Genomic DNA, 21,385 nt, shown 5'->3' on the forward strand with positions numbered 1-21,385 from the left:
GGCCACAGTGCCTGTGGGATGTGAGGCAGAATGCAAACTGACTTTTACACAGAGGTCCTGCAGTCAGCAAGAGGGGCTGGTGCTCAGAGGGCTTGTGTTGAGGTTCGGGTTTTTCCCAGCGTTGTAATGCTTGATTTTGAAATGGTTAGCTACACCCTTGGATATGTAAAAGTGAGATATGCCTGTCTGGATTTTTTTATCTGGGTAAGTTAATGCATTCTATAGCCTGTTCATGTGATTGGTTAAGTGAGACTAAAACATGAGAAAAAATCAACTGGTAAACTATAACTGTCCTCCAGGATTCACTGTACAGCAAATCATCTGTTTCTATCAGAAAAGAGCTGTTGACTTTAAAGGTATCTATGTATATTGAAATAATAGTCGTGGCTAAAATAGAAATTTCATTCTTTGAGTTAGTGCATATGATTATTATTATTTTTTTTAATTGGAGAGGATGAAAAGTAGCAGAAATATTTCAGGAGAGTTCTTGTGATATTATGTGATACTATTTTGTAAGCTGTCAATTTTATCAGCAAGAGAATGAAGATGTCAACCTGCAGCCTCTTCAGTGTGATTCTTTCCTGTGTACTTAAGTGATTTATCTCAAAATACTTAATACTCAGTAGCAGTCTACACTTCATAGATTCTTAAATTTTTTCACAATAAAAGGATAAGATAAATTGACATTATTTTTTAAAGATCAGACTATAGAGGCAGTTTAATTTCTCATAGACAAAATAATTCTGTAGCCCATATATATTCTGATTTATAATTCTTTTGACTTCCTATTTAATGGCTGTGTCTTGCCAGAAATACTTTCCTACTTCCTCAAAATGATAACTTTCTTGTATGTACTCTGTGACATTTCCTGAAGCAGTGATTGTAACTTTTAGAGATGGTGAAGACTCCTGAATCTTTTGCCAGCATTGACTCACTCTGAGGCCCTTAACAACTTACTTAGGCTGAAATTTTCACTAAGGCCATAGAGGATATGGGCTTGTTTTCAGTCACTGCATACAGAGATAAAACCTAAACAGTGAAGTCAGTCTAGGGAGTCAGCTCCGGGAGAATGACGTGGCATCTGCAGGCTCCTGCTCCATAGGAGACCCCGCTTGCCAGCTGGGGCTGCTTACTGTGCTCCATGCTCGCTGCATCTGACTGAGCAGCAATGGGGTGCTCAGAGACTGCACTCCTAAAGGGGAAGCTTGTAAGGCAAAATAATTTGGGATATGCTTTACACACATGATATCCCTGGGCCTTATTCATGTGAAGGTCAAGATCATTCCTGTAGGGAAGGCTGCCACAAGGCCAGTATTCTACTTAAGTCTTCTGTAAGCCTCAGAGTAGGATTTAGGTAGTGCACAGGACTTGTGCTCAATCTCTGTGCAAGGGTTTATTTCACTGGTAGTTACATAGTCTGCCTTATAAATGGGCATCACTCCTTACACCAGCTTCAAAGTCCCACCTACAGTAAGATATAGCCACATATGAAAGCAGTGTAATAGTCCAGACTGGGGCATGGAAAAAGCAAGTGAGGGCACTGGTCCATGTCCAAAACCAGCAGTCATTCCCTGCCTGGCAATAGTGGTGAAAAGCTGTGTTGGTCACTGCTGGTGCTTGATCACAGAAGATGTAGATAAGCACATAACTCATGAGTGCTGGAGCAGTGCAGAGCCATGTGTCTGTTATGCATGGCCATCCCCAGCAAGTGCAAAGAAATGATTAATTTGAATCTTGATATTGTACATTATAGTTATACTACATTTATCTCTATTTATAATAATTTTACTTTTCATATAAATTATAATTATAATGGATGGAACTATATATTGCATGCATGCACTGGAGCATGGCATTCAATCTCCCTTTGTCCCAGCCCCCCTTTCTCCTTCCTAATCTCACAGTAACTAAATCTTCTGGATGGTCACACTAAACACTGATAAATTTGAGTCTTTGTTGAGATTTTTATTTTTTTTCTTTGTACTCTCCTCCTTTCATAAATTTGTTGCAAACATTGAAAGGAAACGGGGAAATCATGTTAAAGCATCTTCTTCTTTTGTAAGACATTTGGGTACTCTGACTTACAAACTCTGAGCTAGAAATCAGCATCCAAGCGGTGATTTTATAGCTCAGAGTGTGCATATCTGGTGGAAAGCAAATAACTTCATCTGCTATTACACAAATGAGAGATGAAAATAGATCCTCCTATGCCTAAGCGTAAGTACTGTAAACTGAGAAGACACCACAGATAGAGTCACAGATGATCTCACTGCTCTTGCTTTTAGACTTACAAAGAATACTTTCCAAAACATTTTTGTTCATTTAATACGTTTCATTCTATTAATGTTAATGCAACAGTCTTTGTATTAAGCTAACTTTAGTAGATTTCTGTATTCTTTAACACAAGGTATCTGAATATTTTTCCATAAAAAAAAATAAAAAAAAAAAATCCAATAATATTGTTTGGGGATACTATGGCATATGGAGCATTTTTTAAAAATGTAATATGTAAGAATAATATCGTCCAGACCTAAAATAAAAAGGGGACATCTTTCAGCTAGAAGGATCCCCAAAAGTTCTAGGGAAAGATTGATGTAGCTGATGATGAAATGTTGAATTTTCTGCTTGCAGAATAGGTTATCTTTAAAAAGGTTTGAGTGTGAATTAAATAAGCTTTATTCTTAATTATCTCTACTTTCCATTATTTTACATGCAATGCTCCATATGCCTCTTACTGTATTTTGCCTATATGAAGCAACTGAAAAAACAGACAGACTTGGGACTGAAATGTCTTTGCATACATTGGGGAGAATCCGCACACAAAGGGACATTTATCAGGGGCGGCTGTTCCTCTGCTGAGGAAGGGAGCAAACCCGAGAGTCCAGAAACAGACGATGATCTTATCAAGAAACCCTCTTCAATAATATCATCAGCCTGCTCTTGCCAAGTCTGGCATTTCTGTATTGTGTATTTGTGATGGAGAGAGAGGCAGCAAAGCTGTGCAGGCTGCATGTATCTGGGAGAAAGTGGCTACTAAACCTGCCGGCTCTGCACAGTGTTAGAGTATAATTGGGAATCCTTTTTGCCAGTATAGTGTGTCCATGTAAGAATGGAGAGTACAGTATTTCTCTCATGGAAAACTGCAGGGAGGTTCTTCAGCTGCATTGGTTGCTTTTTTGTGTATGTGTTTGCTGTTGGTGTTCATTTGTTTGTTTGTTGTATTTTTGTAAATTATCTCTACTCCTGTTTTTCCATAGCACGTACAGTGAGTAGAAAACCTTTTCAACTCTGCATCCTAGATGTGAAGATGGAAAGTTATTATGGAAAGTTATTAGAAAACAAAAACAAAAACAATTTTTTTTTTTCTTGTGTGTGATTTGTAATTTGATAATGAAGGTGGAAACTGCTCTTGTAGTGAGTGGACTCAAAGCTAAAACTGGTTACTGCTGATTTCATCGCAGGGTCGGGATGTCACCATGATGGTCTTTTTTTCATAGAAAGGTCTAAAATTTAGCTTGCAACTTTTTGTGTCTAGATTTGGAGAAACCTGAATATACTGAAGTCATTTGAATAGATTCCTTTTGAGTTCCCTCAGTAGATAGAATTACAGCACTATACGTCTGTGTTACTAGCAGTTGAGTAGGACACAGAGCCGTCATAAATCAGAGCATATCTCAAACTTCCACAGATTTTAGGATGATTGGGAAGATAAAAGGATCTTCTCCTTTTCACCTGTTGCCCCATTGGCTGTAGCCTTCTGTAGTTCTGGTTTTCTCTCTAATTTCTTGAGCACAAGGCAACCACCAATTTAGGGGCGTAGCAATGTCTCTGTTGTGGTCAGTAGCTGGCAGTGAGCAAGCACTGCCTCTTCTTTGGGACCGTGTCCGGGAACTTTTTTCAGGCACTTTTCTTTCAGTAAGTTTCTGTAAGCGTGGCAAAACAATCCAAATAACAGAAAAGTCTGTACTGCTGAGTAAAACCATTCCTGTAAGAAGCTAAACAGACTCTAGAAGCAGTGTTCTTCATGTACTCCTTCCTAACTAACAAGGAGAAAGCAGTATTTTTATAATAGTTGAGCTTTAGCCTTGAGAACAGATAACTACAGTTTAGCAATTCTTTAATTAATAGCCCCTACACTTTGAAATTCCAAAGTTGCGTTGTCATGGTTGATGCAGGGGTGCTCACTACTGTAGGTCTGTGCTTTTCTAATGTGGGATGTGATGTTGTGTTCATATTAGTTCTGTACGTTATAGGAGTGTGTGACACTGTGGAAATGTAAATCTTTCCTTTGTATTGAATTTATATAAATGAAGAGCTTACAAATAGAGCTCAACTTTATATTATAAGAATGTATTATATTATAAGTATCAGTGCATATGCTTCTTTTGAAACTGTGGTCTCTGCAACTGCCTATGTTGTGAGGCATAATGTGCCTTCACATCACTGAGTTCAGTTCTATGTTGCAGTTGGGAATCTGGAGCAGCTTTTGTGCCTGTAGCTAAGGTCCCAATAAACAAGCTGGTGTACTGTACCAGTGTGGTGGTATTAGTCAGAGCCTAGTGTATATTAAATAATCAGTAATGAAACTTTTTCTCAGAAAAAAAAAAAATGATTGTCTGCACTGAGCTGTTCTTATCTGGATACTTGGAGACAGAAAATGGTTTAGACCAGACGTCAGGTGAAATCGCAGCACTGGATGCAGCGTTGATACACTTCATGTGTACAGTTTAGCCATTATTCAGCTGAGCAAGGAGGTATTAGAAGAAGTATGGTTTATTTTGGTGGCTCAGCTTATAAATTAAGTACTTATAACAACACACATGCTTTGGCTAAGTAGGATAATAGTGTTTACATTCTGGTTCTAAATGTGAATTCATGCACTTCTGTCCATATGTTTCATGCCTGGAAGTACAAACTTGTTCCCTCACTGCTGCAGGGCTTCTGCCTCCCTCTGTTTCCTGAATATCTTCTGTTTCCATTTCTCCAGGCTATCTTTGTATCCTGATTGGACCCAACTTGAAAATTCAGGCAGTTATTTCCTTAGACACTCCCTCTCTTGCTTTGTTTTTGGATTTTGTTTTTCTCCTTCCATGGTCTTTTTTTTTCCTGAATATCTTTGTCTATTCTTCCCCTCTCCTCACTTTCAGAATATTCTTCTCTTTATCGTCCATTGTGGGGCAGTCCCATTCAAGATAAGGATAGTACCTGCACTGTCTGCCATTTTCAGTACTAGCAGCAGGTAGGAGAGATAAACTGCTTCTGACTTTCAGTGCTATAAAGAAAGGTAGAGAGCAGTGAGGTTTTTGTTACCCAAGTTGGAGAAGGTTTTTCATTTCTCATCCTTGCATCCTAGAATGTGCAGCTGCCCTGTGAGAGCACTGGCAAGGTGCAGCAACATTAGGCAGCTCAGTTAGGAGGGAAGCTATGTGTGGCGGCTTCTCCTGCTTTGTGTATGCTATCTAGACCTATGTCTGTCTCTAGGCAGAGAGTGGAGGCTTGAAGCAGTGACTGCCTGTGGGTTATCCTTGTGTCTGATTCACTCAGAGCCATCACTCTAAAAGGTCCTGTTGGCCTTGCTCCTTGGAATGGATGGGACCAGGGAGGAGTGGGGCAGGGAAAGAACTGCTGGGGGCTGGCTGTGACTTCAGAGGAAGGGGCTGTTCCCTTGACAATGGCCAGGCCTCCGTCCTCTTTTTGAGGGCAGCAAAATGCAATTTTGCAATTGGTTCTGGACAACCCTTGAAATGCAATTTTTACTGCAAAGGAAATTATACAATTTCTTTTCAAGGTTGACTGTAATTTAGTGTGCTGTTTGGATTCCGTATATACATGAGTCTTTTTAGTAAGGTAGTTACAGTGCTTGCATCTCAGAGCACACTTGTAGTGCTGCAAGTTAAATGTTACCCCAAAACTTCCCAGATCTTCCCATTCTGGAGTGACTGAGCTGGTGACTGTGTATAGTGCTATCAGCTGTGGAGAGATGTGGATTCAAGCTCATTCTTGAGCTGAATTAGGTAAAAGGATGTGTTAAATCGCTGACAGACAGATGTGGTGATGTTGGAGGGTTGGCCGTTTTCATAACATAGCCGTGTGAATTGCTCTTTTAGCCAACCCTCCTCCACAACAGCAGTGGCAACTTTCCAGTCAGTGCTGAAGGGGGATGCGGTATTCGTGCATTCATTCATTCATCACGAAGTGCCATGGCTTAGCACGTTGTGGGTTACTGCTTCAGACTCTCAGTTACTTGTTTCAGAGTTTTTGGCTATTGAATATGTCCTGTGGAAAGGGAGTGTTTCTGTTTTGCCACCTCCATTATGTTATCTTTTCCAGTGTAATTACAAGCTAATTCAAAGCTCTTTGTGTTAGGCTAATAGCTTCTGATTCACTGCTGTCAGCCACTACCTCTTTGTGCACTTTGAATGCTGCTTGCCGGTGCCCCTAACTCTTACCTATGAATCACGTTATTTTTTTCAGAGTAGTCTCATCATAGGCAAATCATTAATGGAACATCAAAAATATCCCTTCTGTTAGAGTTACATATGGCTAAGATCGCAATTATCAAAAGTCTTTTTTTTCCTTTTTTTTTTTTTTCGTTCTTATCCACACAATAAATGTTGTCAGCAGGATGAGTTCACGCATCGGATAAGGTCACAATTTCATTTAGTGACAACTTCCAACAGCGTGAACTTACAAGGTTCGATTTATTTAAGAGTCAGAAGGGATAAGATCACTGCATGGCCAGCCTGATTTATCAGGGTTTGACTGGAGTACTTGAATAGAGAACGCCATATTTCAAGTTTATGTTCGAAACTGTAGTTTAGAGTGTGTTATGTCTCAGAGACTTGAAAATTGAGGGAGGAGAATTTAGAGGAGGTATCTCAATAATACAGTTTATGTCTGCCAAGCAAGTGGATGAGCATTTCATATTGGACATGCCTTGTTAAGGATCACATGAGTGGAAGAAGGATAGTTCTGTGCTCTCTTTGAACTGCTGTGTGCAAAAGTAAACATATTAGCTGGTTCCAGTATTGATTGCAGATTCGTTCTGTGCACACAGCAGTGCTGACAGATCTTCGGATCTGGGCTGGGCAGCGCTGAAGAACTTGTAAGAGTGTTTTTCACTCGTTAGCTATGGCTTCAGAGCAGTCCTTGTTTGAAACTACGACGCACACTATTTCTCTGCTGTGCAAAAATATTCATTAACGGAGCCAGGTGGCTATGCATAGGAAATATGCAAAGAAGGAGCAATTTGCTAGTGCATGTCAAGTAACCAGTCCCTAATTGTAGCAGAGAAAGAGCTTGCTCATTCTTTTTAGCTGACACCACTTAGAGAGCTATTCCTGATAAAAACAAAAACAAAACAAAACAAAAATCCTTACTACAGCCAAAGCTGTCAGTGACTTGCTTAGAATTGTTAAACATTTATAAATCTGGTTAAAATTATTTCTGAATGAAGTAGTGCCCTTTTTCTCCCCCAAAACTCAGCTCTTCACTCACCTTCATATATGTACTCCTCTGTTTCTTGTTCCAAAGTGTGGGCAGGTGGATGAAAGCCAGAACTCTGTTGTTCAGAAATGCTATTTACAGTTGAATTCTTCTGGTACTCAGGCTGTGGTCAAATCCTCCTAAGGGCCAAAAGCTGTTGTCAGATTCATCTACACTACACTTGAGTTTTTAAAAATGATCCTGATCTTCCTTAATGAGAAGGCAAAGTTAAACCAACCCTCCACCTTCTGTTTTATGCAAGCCCTCTGTGACATCCCTAAGACAATATGTTAATGTTAGGAGAGAGTCCTAAATTGAGTCATTTCATTCTGGTTTTGTATCCACCAAGGTGGCCTAATATCTTAAAAGCCATGGGATGTTTTGTAGCTCTACTAGTGAGTCATGACTTGGGGCTTCTTTTACAGTGCAGCTATCATAAGTCTTTGAGTAATCACAGACTTTAAAAGTATGCTACATCAACAAGATAAGAGAAACAGCCCACAGCACTAACAGCATTATCTTTTACCAAAATTGATTAGCCCATACTATATGTCTCAAATATTTTGTATAAACTTACTCAGCGAGCTGGAAATAAGTGTGTTCCTGAAGTAGAAGCTGAGGAAAGAAACAAACAAATCCCCCCAAATAATAATAAAAAAAAGAAAACACTACTTCACCTGTGAAGAGTCAGTGCCGGCTGAGGCTTTGCACTTCTAGCTGCCAGTGCTAGTATGGCAAAGAAATCTCAGCCACTCTTCCTAATGTAATCTGTTATCACAGTTTTGATACCATTTAACAAATACGAAATTTCAGAGGAGCAAAAGGTTGTAAATGAATTCAGGAAAGTTGCAAACTCTTTGCTCAGTGGTCAGAGGGTATTCATCAGAGGATTTTTAATAGTGACATTTGCAATCTTTCTTCTACAAACCCTTGTACCAGCCTGCTTAGTGCAGACAAGGGAGTGTATGCTGTGATTCTACAAAAGGGATGAAGATGGATCTGGTAGGACAAAAATAATCTTAGCAGATGTTTATAGACCTTACTTTGCTGTATTGTTTTTTAAATTACCCTCCCTTAACATTACGTTTTCTTTCTTAACCAAAAATTTTTGGTGACAATGTTCTTGCTACAGATCAAATTGTAATGTGCTGCACCTTGCACGAGTGTAACCAAAATACGTGTGTTTGCCAGAACAAATGGCAGCATGTTATTTTTTGCAACTCTTAACACGTACGTACATCCATCATATTAAAATGGATGCTGTTAATGGTGATCATAGAGAAATTTATCTTTTTTAGAAAAAGATGATGAAGGGAAAAAAGAAGGTTATGAAGCAACACAATTTGTAATCCTGTTTGCAATCTACTGCTCTCTGTTATGGTGGTCTTGATGGAAGGGAAATACAACAGCTCCAGTACAGCTCTGTGTATTGTTATCCCATCTGCAGTGCATTCAGTGTGTTAATACATACTGGAAAGTATTGCCCAAACTACAACATGAGACTGTAACGAAAGAGAAAAAATTTATATTAACTTACTCAACTCTCAGATGGAGGAAAAAAATATGCTTTTGGAAAATAGCGGCTCATTTTTATGTCTGCCTCAAACCTGAAATGCTTATCAGATATAAGATTTGTATTATTAATCTTATTTAAAATATAAAGTGTAATGATGTGTACCTTAAAACTTAGGTAGGTTTTTGGATATCACTGGATGATCTGCCCCAAGTTTGTCGTTCTTAATCCATTAAAAGACAGGCCTGCTTGTAAATCCACAGGTACAGATAAGGAGTCACTGTTTGACTGTGTCTGAACCCTTTTCAGATGAAAAATGTCAGTGGCAGAAAGGGAGGCTGAATTATTTTTTAAAAGGGTTTTCAAAGATTCTCATGATTCCTCTGGTATCAGTTAAATGTGACATGTCCATAGACATGGCTGTTTTTTAGGGTGTAAAAGCAAGTAAATGCTACAGTTTTCATCTCTATGTAGAAAGAAAATGCTGCAGTATGTGTAAGTGATCGGTTTGCCTTGCAGTACCAGAAAGATTCCTGTCTCCCATAATTAACATACAAAAAGAAATCTTAAGGTTCAAACAGTTTGTGACCGTGTACCTGTGAGAGGGAAAAAAAGTGCATATAAATATATATTTCTGTTGAGATGTATATATATCACATATGTAAATGACATATAATGTATCCGTAATAAGCTTTGCTGCTTACATACTGCCATTTAAGCTGTCAGAGCCATGTCATGATGATAACTCACCCGCATACATGCAAGCTTTTGTAAACTGGTACAGCTCTATTTCCCAGATTTGTTCCAGTTTGCAAGGAGGACCTGATGCACAATTTTACGTAGAGTAGTTTTGTAATCTGCAACCCTCAGAGGTGAAATTCAGATTTCTGTGCTTGGAAATGGAAGCTGGAGCCAAGTCTCCTCCTTGGAAAATGGTCAAGATTAATTCAAGAGAACCATCGCAGCCTGGCTGAGGCATAAATGCAGGCGTTCACGGGAATGGTTCACTGGGGGAAGTTTGTTGAGACTGCCTGCAGGCCAGGAGGAGTTACTCACTTCCTCAAGCTCAAGGTTAATTTCTCAGCAATTGCCAGTTCTAAATCTGGGACGAGTTTACTTCTTGCATAGTTGGACTTCTCACTGTTTGTGCAAAAGCATGGCCCTGATTAGGGGGAGAGTTGTTGAGAAGGGATGTGCTGCTGTGAATGGCAGACATTGCTGCTGCTCAGAGGGAGGAAGGGGACTTAGCAGACTGCAGAAGCAGGGCTGCAGCAAGGTGGGGGGAGTTCTGCATGTTCGAGGGCAGCAGCCAATTTTCAGCCTTTGAGCCCACCTGCAGAAAGGGCAAACCTGGGTAACGACTTGACCAAGCGTTAAATGTCTGACAAGGAAAGCACTAAGTCCATCCCTGTTGCTAGATCTCGTCCCTCTTAAGTTGGAAAACAGAATTTATTTGTATTGTTTTAGAGAAGAACACTGGAAATTGTGTAATTGTGTATATGAATGTAGCTGCTGTTGCACTTTTAACTGTAGTATTTGTTCATAGGAAAAGAGACTTCTTGAGGAGATTGCTTTTCAAAGAAGGGTCGTCCAGAGTATTTTTTTTTAATCCTGTAATAAAATTAACAAAACCAGAACAGGTAATGTGAATTAAAGTAACACTTTAAGGTGTTAATTTTTGAAGTCCGTTCTTTGAAGAATAAAATATCCTTATGAAAAAGAATTACTTACACACTAAAAACCAAAACTCACTCTTTCCCCCTCCATTGCTTTTACGTTTTGCGTTAAAATCTTAATCTAGCAAGTTAAATTATTTTGGGCCTAATTCTGAAAGGTTACTTCCTGTACGTCACTCCGTTCAAAAGCTCTATTGTTGTAATTCTAGTAAATATTTTTAGTGGTGTCTTAAAATCAGTGGAGTTGCTCTGGATTTTCTCACTGTGAAATATGTTTAAAAAGTATTTAGGAGCCAAATGCTTCAGAATGTGCTCTTCTGACAGTGAAATGGATCACGGAGGCTCATGTAACAGCGGCTGTTGCACTCTCAGCTATCGTCTTCCCCCTCCTCGGCATTTTTTTAAGAACTTTCTTGAATCCACTCTTCTGACTAAAATTGCCTTCAAACCATACTGCACGTGAAAAAGTAGAAAAAAATGCAACCTTCTAGATCACCTTTGAATAGAATTGTAAGGAAGGAGGTTTGTTTTCCTTCTGCAGGATGACCAGATTGGTTGTTTTTTCAGATGAGTGTAATTAATTCTCATTCCAGGGATCCTCTGAATGCCACGCATACACAGCAAACACAGAGGTGGCTGCTGTGGGGCAGGAATGAACCCTCTAAGAACTGCTTGTGCTCTTTGTTTGCAGGGGAACTGGAGGTGGTCCAGAAGGATGGGGAGCGCAAGGTCCAGAGCCGGCAGCAGCTCCCTGTGGGGACGACATGGGGGCCCTTCACCGGGAAGATGGATCTCAACAACAACACCTTGGTATGTAGGTGCTCCCAGGCGCCTTGCTCCGTAGGGGGCAGCCTGGGTCACTATGCAACTGGAGCATTTGGAAAACAGGCCTTGTTAGCTCTCCTGAACAGTAGTATTGGGATCTCTTCCAATTAGTGCACCTATGGCAGCCGTCCACGTAAAGTTATTTGGAACACAAGTTAATAATAGTAAACTTGTTATTTTACAGGAAAAAGGAAATGTTCCTTCCTTGTTTACTGAACCACACTGCTCCCTTTCAGCAGCAGTATCTGATTTTTAGTGCCTTTTTAAATTTTTCATAGCATTGATTCTTTGATATTTAATTTATATTATTGAATGGTATAGAAGATAAATAGCTACATTGGTTAAAGCTAAAATTCATTAAGTCTGCCTCGATAATAAGATTGTTGAACATAGTAAAATCTCCCCTCAGCTTACAATTTTTTCGGAAGTTACTGAAAGACATTTGCCATATAATATATTCTTAATTGGCCTTCTTTAATTATTATTTTGATTGCAGAAAGTATGTGGGCCATATTACTTATAAGTAACACTTTGCTGACGTCAGTTCCATATGCTGAAAATCCGTGTTGTTTCTAGGTCTTCATTTCATTTTTGTTTGGATTGGTTTTAACCCTGAGCTTCTATATCATCTGTATATAGTTCAGATCACTTTTCTGGGAATATCTGGAAAGGTGAACCTGTAATAAAATAAGCAACAAACATCTTTAGAACAAGGGGTTTAGGCAACCTGGGAATATACATTGCCCCCATGAGATACTACTAAAGAATCATTATTTCAGCTCTATCACTTCTTGCTATTACAGATTTTGCATGAAGGCATTAACATAAATAGAACTATTTCACAGTAGTGTATTACACACATTTGGGGCAGACGCAGCTCTGCTGTAAACTGAGAAGCTGAACTACCTAGTGTAAGGGATATAGTCCTGTCCTGAAGTGTGGGGAGTGTTGAGTTGCTAAAGCAGCATCAGTGGACACATGAGAGAGGGGACATGTGGAACTGGAGGACAGGAGGAAGCTGAAATTCTTTCACTCTTCCCTGGAGAGCCTATGCCCTTATTTTTGAGATCTATTTCTAAAAGCTTGCTGGATGTTTCTTTCTGTAAACGTTCAGTCACCTGGATAAAGGATGCATTTTCAAAAGTACTGGACATGGAAAGTGTCTTATACCTAGAAAGGGAAAAATGGAAAATTTGAATACCTGTCTCCATTTTCTCTTCTCCATTTATTTTGTTTTTATTTCTTCATCTATTTTATTCTTAGTCTATTAGTCTGTAAGCATTCTCAAAATGTTTTTCACAAAATTTCATTTGTGACAGCTACCTAGAATTCAAATTATCTTTCTCAAATTCCACAATTACTATTCTCATCAACTTCCATGCAACAGAAACCTTAGTACTGATGTGGCTTGAAGTCAGTCCACATAAAACCTTAGGAAAAACACTAGCTTTGTGTTGTCCCTATTGCCCTGACCGCTTCAACTACTTTCTCAGGTGTATGAAATTTGAAGTTAATGTTTGAGTATGGGAGATGATGTTGATTGACCTTTCACTACAAAAGCTATCGTTATCAGATATCCTTAGGAGCAGTTTGCAACATATCACCAATTGATTGTATTGTTTCATTTTTGTATTCTGAAGCAGAGATGGAACAACTGCAATCCTTCCTGCAGGAGCTTTCTTCTCCTTCAGTTGTACAAGCATATGTTAGGGTCTGCTATTACTGTGGAATTTGGACTTTTAACAGAAACAAATAGCCAAAACATTTTGTTTTTTAATGAAGTTGTAGTGACAAGAGCTGACTTTTCATTTTGGTGGTTATCATGAGATGAAACAACTTTCTCAGCCTAATTCAGAGAGATGTGGGATAAAAATGTTCAGAAGGGCATCTGTCTTCACTAAGCTGGAAAAATCCTCCTTTGCTTCTTGTCATTTTAAAAAGTCTAATTTTTGCTGACACTATATATTCATTTTTGTTCTGTCTGCTATTTATTATAAAGGCATTTTGTAATCTGAAAAAGTTCTTGTAAACAGAAATGTAGTCCTCAGCAATATTGTTTTGACCCTCTTTCTCTGAGACAGTCAAAACTGAACTGGATATGGTCTTGAGTAATCTTCGAAGTTGAATCTAACTTTGAAGTTTGCTGTGCAGGAGAGGAGCAGGAGATTGGACTGAGTAGGAGATTGGACTGAATGACCTACAGAGGTGCCTTCCGCCCTGAATTATTCTGTGTTTCTAAGTAATGCTTTTTTTTCCCAAGTATCAGGTGTTTCCCGCAGCCCTACATTTGTTAAATTGCTTCGTAAAGAAATGTAAATCCTTTTATAGATCCTTAATTTACTGTTTAAACGATACAAACCCAGTACCAGCTTCTTCATGTTTCCTTTAGCATTTTTTTTCCCTTGAAATGATTCTCGTTTATTTATGATCTTTCTGTTTGCTTTGCACATTTGATTACTTTCCTCATTGCCATACATGCTCTCTGTTGTTCACAAGGGGAGTTTGTTTGTTTGCTTAAGTTATTTATATCTGTTTTGGAAAGCTCATTTAGGTAAAGCCTTACATCCCTAGAATTCAATCAAATTTTCACATCAGCTGCTGATGTCAGGTTTAGTTCATTTCTTAATGAGAACTTCAAACATTGCACTGTTATAGGCATCAAATAATCTTTGGAAAAAAAAGCCTTAATGTGCATTTTTTTGGTGTAGAGAGGAAAGGAAAGAGAAATTCAGTGAAACTCAGGCAAGTATCACAATTCTTGCAGCTGGACTCCTTGGAAAATATGTTGGTGGTTACTAGTAGGTGTTTTACCTGACTTCACTGATTTTTAGTGTTAGCAATATGTGACACTTAGCCTCATAAGGTTCATTTACCTAACAGTTAGTACTTACTTGCTGTCCTTTCACCCAGCACTTTATACAATCTGTACTTGTAATATCTTGTGAAAGTGCTTCGTATTTCAAACATTACTGTGGTGCTGAATAAAGACTCATTGCTGTTGGCTCAGGAGACAGAGCAAGCTAATTAATTCAGCATGGTAATTAATTGAGTCACTGTGCCAGATGTCAAATACTTTTTAGATCTTTCAAGTTTCTGTCTTGAAGTATATTAACAATATACATCTCAGAGTAGGAGAAGGTTGGGTACCTTGAAAAAAACGATTTAAGTGCTGTTCATAGTTGCAACAGGAATAGCAGCTGTTGACTTCATCAGCAATGCCACAGCACTGTCAGGAGATGCGATGGAGGAAGGTCACTGTCAGGACTTCAGAATACTTAAACTGTAGTGGTAGACTTGAGACAGCTCGATGACTAATCATGTTCTTAATTTTTCTCATCTAAGAGTCAGCCAGTAATCATGAATTCCGAAGTGTTCAAAACTCTTTGTGAAATAACTTACCCCACCGCATTGCTCTTGCTGAAAAAATCTGCACATGGCCATCAGAAATCTTAAGAATGTTGCTTCCCAAGAACAAAGAGTGAATCTTCGATCTTAAAAGTTTCCTAGGCACTTAATTCCTATTAAGAACTCCTTATGTCATTATCTAAATACTTACAGACACCTATTTATATACTTATATTTAGAGTGATAAACCTCCTATTTAGATAGTTTTAATGATCCGTTCCTGTAATTTTGCCAGATTGACACAATACTCTTACGCAGAGCTGCTGTTCTTTGTACCTGTGGGCACAGCTGGACATTCTTTCCATTTCCTTCCATTTCTTTCCACTTCTTCTTCCCTTCTGCAGCAAGGATAGTCGTTGATAGTACCATGAAAATGAAATGCCAGTATTTTCAAATGGAACCATGATGGTACTCGGATGCCAGAAGGTAAAGGCATTGCCTTTTGTACTGGGCAGGTTTACTGTCATACCTACATGTGACAGAAATTTTTATTAATTGCACAGGATTTCAAGAGAAATACAAGAGATACTCTGAATGTAATGCCTCCTGTTTTATAATGTTGGCCCACAACATCAGAGGCAGATGTTGGAGGTATGGCTGTAGATGTTGAACCTGCCCACCAATATTCTGTTACACGTTGTTGCCGTGTGACAGATGGCAGCAGAGGGGCGTCTGTCATGGAAGTGAAGATGAACCAAAGGTGTGGAACTGAATTCTTCCATGCAGAAAAAATGACGCCCATTGGCATTCATTGACGCTTACTGGTTGTTTCTGGACACCGAACTGTGGACGTGAGCACAGGCAGGTGGTGGGTGGTGCATTTCAACAACAATGCCATCTTAGCAACTGTGAAACAGTGGGTCACCTCCACTGGTGCAGATTTTTAGGAGCGTGACATGCAGGCTCTTATTCATTGCTGGCCAAAATGCACAGCTAATGGTCGTGACTGTGTTGAAAAAAGTTTTTTTAACTGAGAATTTTGTCTATCGAATAGTGTTATTATGCTCTTTGTATCTGCTGTAGTCCATGGGAATAATGGAAGTATTACTTTTCTTGATTTTTGATTTCTTGAGATTTCTTGAGAGTAAGAAGAAGATACCTTTTTGAGCCTTTTATGCTAAAAAGAGATGTGCTACATATTTCTGGGTTTTCTTGAGGCTTAATGTGATATCACTGTTTTGAAAAATTGACACATAAGTAATTTTGTATGAGACTCTTTTTTTTTTTAATCTACAGTTGATGAGAACTCAGCTCTAAAGGAAGGCAACATGATTAAATCAGTACTTTTACCAGGGAGGCTCCAACTTTGTACCTTGCAGCATCCCTGAAAGTTCAGTAGCTCCTGGGTACCTAAAAGCAGTCAGTACTTCTAAGGCTGCAACCCATACCTTGTGACTCTAGTCTTCAACGGGAAAGTGGGTTTGCACACATGCCAAGGGTAAGGTGAGCAGGCTGGTGAGAAGAATGGAAAACTGTTCCAGTCAGATCATACAAACCGCTGAAAGAGTAGCTGCTGCACAGAAGCAGATCTAAACTGAAGTTGCTAGCAGCTTATTTAGAAAGCAGCAGTTTACTTACTTTTCCCAGCTGTAAATATTTTGCTTGTCTCCCTGAGACAAAAGAATATCTCAAATATTGTGACTGCATTCAGTGTTTCTCAAGAAGCAGCACAGAACCACATGGCCTGTGATGAAGGTCAAGCCGTGGATGATGCCATGGCTCCGGTAATGAGTGGAGGCATTTTAAGATGTGATTTCCTTTGGCGGCAGCCGTCTAGTTTTTGGTGTTAATCTGTGCCCATGGCAGGATTTTGTGAAATGAAACAATGAGCGGCTGGATCCTGCCCCCTATTCTTGTGGTCTCGTCACAAGGAGGAGTGTGTGGTGCAGGCCTGTATCATCCTGATAAGGAAAAGAGGATTCAACATGGCTGTGACGGGAATCCGTGGGAAGAAAGTGTGCCGGGTTGGACCAAGCGAGCAATGGGATACAGCAGAGACCCTTTAATGGGATCTGGGAGGTTCAGTGCCAAAGCTACACTTTTCCTGGAAGATAGCCGCACAAAACAGTTTATTGGGTAGTGCTGTGAGGGGCTGAGGAGCCAAGGTTCAAAATGCAGTTAAGTTATTCATTCGCTAATCTGCAGCTGGTCACTGCAGGTCAAAAACCTCATATCTGTAGTAGCCAGCAACTTTTAATCTCCAGAGTTGCAGTGTGAGAGTTTGCTGGGCACTTGGTTGAGGTTCTGTGTGGCCACAGAGAGTGGCAGCCTGTGCTAGGCTGCCTCTAGTTTTGTTGTTTAAACACAGAAGTGTGTAAGGTAGGTTTTGTCTTCAGTCATTTACCTGCAAATGGGGATGCTGGCTCTTATTAGCATAGTCACTTCTATGATTCATTACCAAAAATAGTATAGTGAGTCACAAGCTGTGATTCTAATCTTTACTATACTGGTTTCATACCTGTGACATCAAGTAGCTAAAAAACCATTTCTTTCAGTTTTTCACTGTTGTTACTGACAGGTTATATGTGTTTCAAACTGTAGTTTGGAAGCACTTGCTTCTTTCCCAAATACTGGGAGACTTTAATGTAACAATATTTCAGCAAATCACGTAATGCTTATGGTGATGTACTGTGGTGCTATGCAAATGTCGCTGCCAGCCACTTCATATAGTGCGGACATTTTAAAAAGCTGAGATGTGTTGATATGTCATGGAAACCAATATGGCCATCCTCAGCGACCTTTGAGAACATTTCCTCACGTTCTCACACCGTTTGTAAGATACCTTCCCTTTACATAAAGCCATGTAGTTGAGGGGAAGGTAATGACAGAAGAATTTTTTTGAAACTTTTGTCCATGGCCATTTTTAGCCATTTTTAAAAACAAACAAACAAGTAAGTATACAAAACAGCAGTTGTTTCTGTTCCTTTGTTAACATTTACACAGCAGAGTTAATTTACAACATGTTGCTAATACAATAGCAAGATATGGTAATGATCTGAATAAACACTGTTCTTGAAAAGTCAAAAGAGGTTTTCTCGAGCTTGAGAAAGTGGTTTCCAGAATGCTGAGAAATGATAAAAAAACACATTCCCTGCAAATAGAAATGGGCATACTGATCACACACCTCTGTCTAAATTCTGTTAGCATGCTGATATTGATACTGTTCTTAACATGGCCTTAATTTTAAGATACTACATGTTTGAGAGGCACATAAATATGTTTGTTTTCTGTTTTTGTTTTTTTATTTTAAACAAAACAGGGAGGCAGGATTGAAATTCATTGTTCCCTTTTTATTTCTTTATTGCCGAATCAATTATGGAGTATTACGTAGGGGATTTTTACTTAAAATCACTTTTTTTAACTTCTTTCCCATATCTGAAGCCCTTTCTTAAAACTACACATGCCCATGGTTCATTTTGACACCTGTTTATCAAAGCAACATATCTTTACATGCATTGAAAACCACCATTGGTCACTTTGAAAGATTTTTAAAAACAATTCAGCTTCTTGGTATTTGCTATAAGCATGTCCATTAAGCAGACATTATCCTAATACTCTCCTAATTAAGTAGTAGATACTAGCAATTATTCTCATTAAACTGAGAGAAAACTCAATAAGCTTGCTGTCCCATTTCAGTGAGCTTATTTCAGTAGCGAGGTGCTTCTCAAAGTGGGATGCATCCCAGGGAGGACTGCCCGGGAGCTGCTGAGAGCTGATGGGGCAGAGGCAGGATTCCAGGGCAGAAAAGGGAGAACAAAATTCAGTTCAGCAGAAGCAGAGGGAGACATCAGCTGTGAGTGCCAGGCTCTTCTGCTTTGGGATATGGAGAAAAGCAGAGAGAAGATAAGATGTCCTGCAGCACACACTGCACTGTTAAACTGACTTACGTGTTGAAGGTAGAAAGCACCACTGCAACAGCCTGTGAGTAGCAAGGTGTTCTTGTGCTTCTGGACTATGGACTTCTAGTTTGATCCTCCCTGTAACACAGGCTTTACACCTCAAACATTTATTTTACTATTGTTGATTTTGCCAAATTTGCAACACAACTGTTTGAATTTGGTGTAGTACTATTTAGGAAGTTTGGACGAGAGGAGGAATTGATTTAGCTCCTTTGAAAGTGGTTCATACAGCTCAGTACACTAAACACCTAATGGGTGTTTATGGCGAGGAGTTTAATGCCATTGTCATCCTCTGAGGAATTTTTTAAAATTCATACTTTCTATAGTGATATTTCTTCTTACTTATGAAAAGTGTATTAGTGTAGACTAAGCAGATATAAGATGTCAGATTGAAATGTTCCACAGTTTTTGAAATAACTTTATTCTCACTAGATGTTAAACAGCACCTTTTTTTTACACTGAACCAAAATTCAATTTCTAAAATGTTGATACATTTTTTTTCAGTAGTTTCTACATCCGTAGAACAAGTGCAGGAAAATCTAGCTGCATCATTTTAGTGGAACATAAAGCTATGAAGATGTCTGTGTCTACACAGATACATGCATTGTTAAGCCAAAAATTTTGTGCTTGTGAGGGGCTCTGAGCTGAAAAACTTGCAGGCTTACATTCTCTCTTTGACCATTATGAAGATTAAATATCTCAGATGCTCCTGGGTTTCTCTGGGGAAAATACATAAAGCTATGCCTGCCTACGTAGTTATCCTTAGCATATATTGCTAGTGGAGGAGAGCATTGTGTGCCCTTGTGTATAAAATTGTGGGAGCACTTGGGAGAACATTGGTGAGTGCATTAAATAAGAGCTGTGGAAGCAAAGCGGACAGTCATTTGGAATCAAGTGTGCTGTAGATGAAATTCTAGGGTGAAAAGAAAGTTCACCATTTATAGGTTTCAAAATTGTGCTAATGAAAGTGCAGACCACAGTACCACTGTCTCTCACGTACCTTATCATTGTAGCAATAACAAGATTTGAAATTACTGTCTGTCCTAATTTAAGACTTTGAGTAAAGGAATAGACCTGTGGTTTCAATGAAGACAGTGTCCACCTGCTGCTCACTTCAGCACTTTCAGCATGATGGAATGATCAAAATTTCAGTCAGTCCCCTTTCTCTCTGAATAGGCTTCAGAGGAATAGCCTATACATTTGCAAGATTGATTGAAAAAAATGTATTTGTAGTTATTTCATTGCTAGCCGAAATAACTACATTTTGTGAAAGTATTTCTTTGAATTTTTGAATAGAAAAAAATATATTAGCAAGTACAGTTAGCACAGTATGTGCATTCTCTCTATAGACATACATATATATTTATAAATATAAGTGCAGGAAAATATACATATGTATATTTATACATACATATGTCAGTGTTTGCAAGCATATGAAAGACAGCACTTTCTATTATGAAGAAAACACTGCTATTAAAAGATAAAAAGATAACACTGCTATAAAATCAGAGATGCATTTGAGATTCTCACATTTTGATGAACTTTCCGCTCAGCTACAGCTGCTTTCCTAATGATGTTGTAGTATCATACAGCCAGTAGCAAAACTTGTGCTTTCCCAGATGCAGCAGATCTCCTTTCTATCACTAAAATATGGGCAATACAGTGCTTGTATTGTGCATAAGTGCCTAAGTGCTGAGTGAGGTTTGTAAATGTCCAGGGGCTCATTTCTCAAGCTCGGAAAACAAGTTCATCAGTGCAGCCCATGGTGGCTCCACGGGCTCCAGGAGCAGTGCAGACATCGGGCTGCAGCCCTTAGAGCTCTGCTGGGATGTGTGCAGGAGGCACCAACGCTGGGCATCCATCTCTGTTCTCCTGGGCAGTACCAGCCACCTGCAGCAGTGGAAGTTACAAATTGTTTCACATTCATGTCCCATCTTAAACAACCTAGCATGAATAAACTTCTGCCCGGTATTTTTTATAACTAATGCATTTTATGTGTTTCACAGACTAGAGGAAAGGGGAAAATATTTCAACGTAGCAAAAAAAATGTTTTGCAAATTTAAAAGTCTTGAATATAGTTACAGTCGTATATTTTCCTGGTTTTTTTTTAATTTATTATAATTTGAGCTCCTTAGGGAATAATTGTGTTTTAAATAGAGAAAATAATGCCTTTTCTCCGTGTGCTCTAGGAGAAGGACAGCAGAATGCTACTGATGCATTTAGAATAAACTACATAGCATTTGAGATATCATCATAGTTTTTGCATATTATTCACTCTGAGAAAATGACATAATTTAAAACGTCTCTGTCACAGATCAATATTCTCCATCTATTTTGACACTTTATTTTAATGTATGCCTGAAAAGAGTAGAAAATATTTTTGAATAAAAGCTTCGTCTATGTTAATCATTATTATTATTTATGTTTTTATTTATAAACACCTCTTCAGTTAACATGTTCCGCCAAGACTTTTTGAGCTGTGTGGTTGCACGTGGCAGCCTCCAAGCTGGAGGAGGAGTGACCACACTTTCTAAAAGACGAAGCTGGCACTCGTGCCATGTGTAAGGACACAGAGACAAGTC

At 38.9% G+C, this 21,385-nt stretch overlaps 1 protein-coding gene across 1 annotated transcript in view; it reads left to right on the plus strand.

The window, feature by feature from the left end:
- The window catches only part of ZFPM2 (zinc finger protein, FOG family member 2), a 309,416-nt gene that overhangs the window by 139,320 nt on the left and 148,711 nt on the right, over positions 1-21,385 (plus strand). The window contains exon 4 of the mRNA XM_021388157.1: positions 11,366-11,484. Within this exon, the coding sequence (XP_021243832.1) occupies positions 11,366-11,484 (119 nt within the window). The remainder of the gene's footprint in view (positions 1-11,365; positions 11,485-21,385) is intronic.

The sequence above is a fragment of the Numida meleagris genome, chromosome 2 (genome assembly GCF_002078875.1).
Source record: "Numida meleagris isolate 19003 breed g44 Domestic line chromosome 2, NumMel1.0, whole genome shotgun sequence".
In the NCBI taxonomy this organism is placed as follows: domain Eukaryota; kingdom Metazoa; phylum Chordata; class Aves; order Galliformes; family Numididae; genus Numida; species Numida meleagris.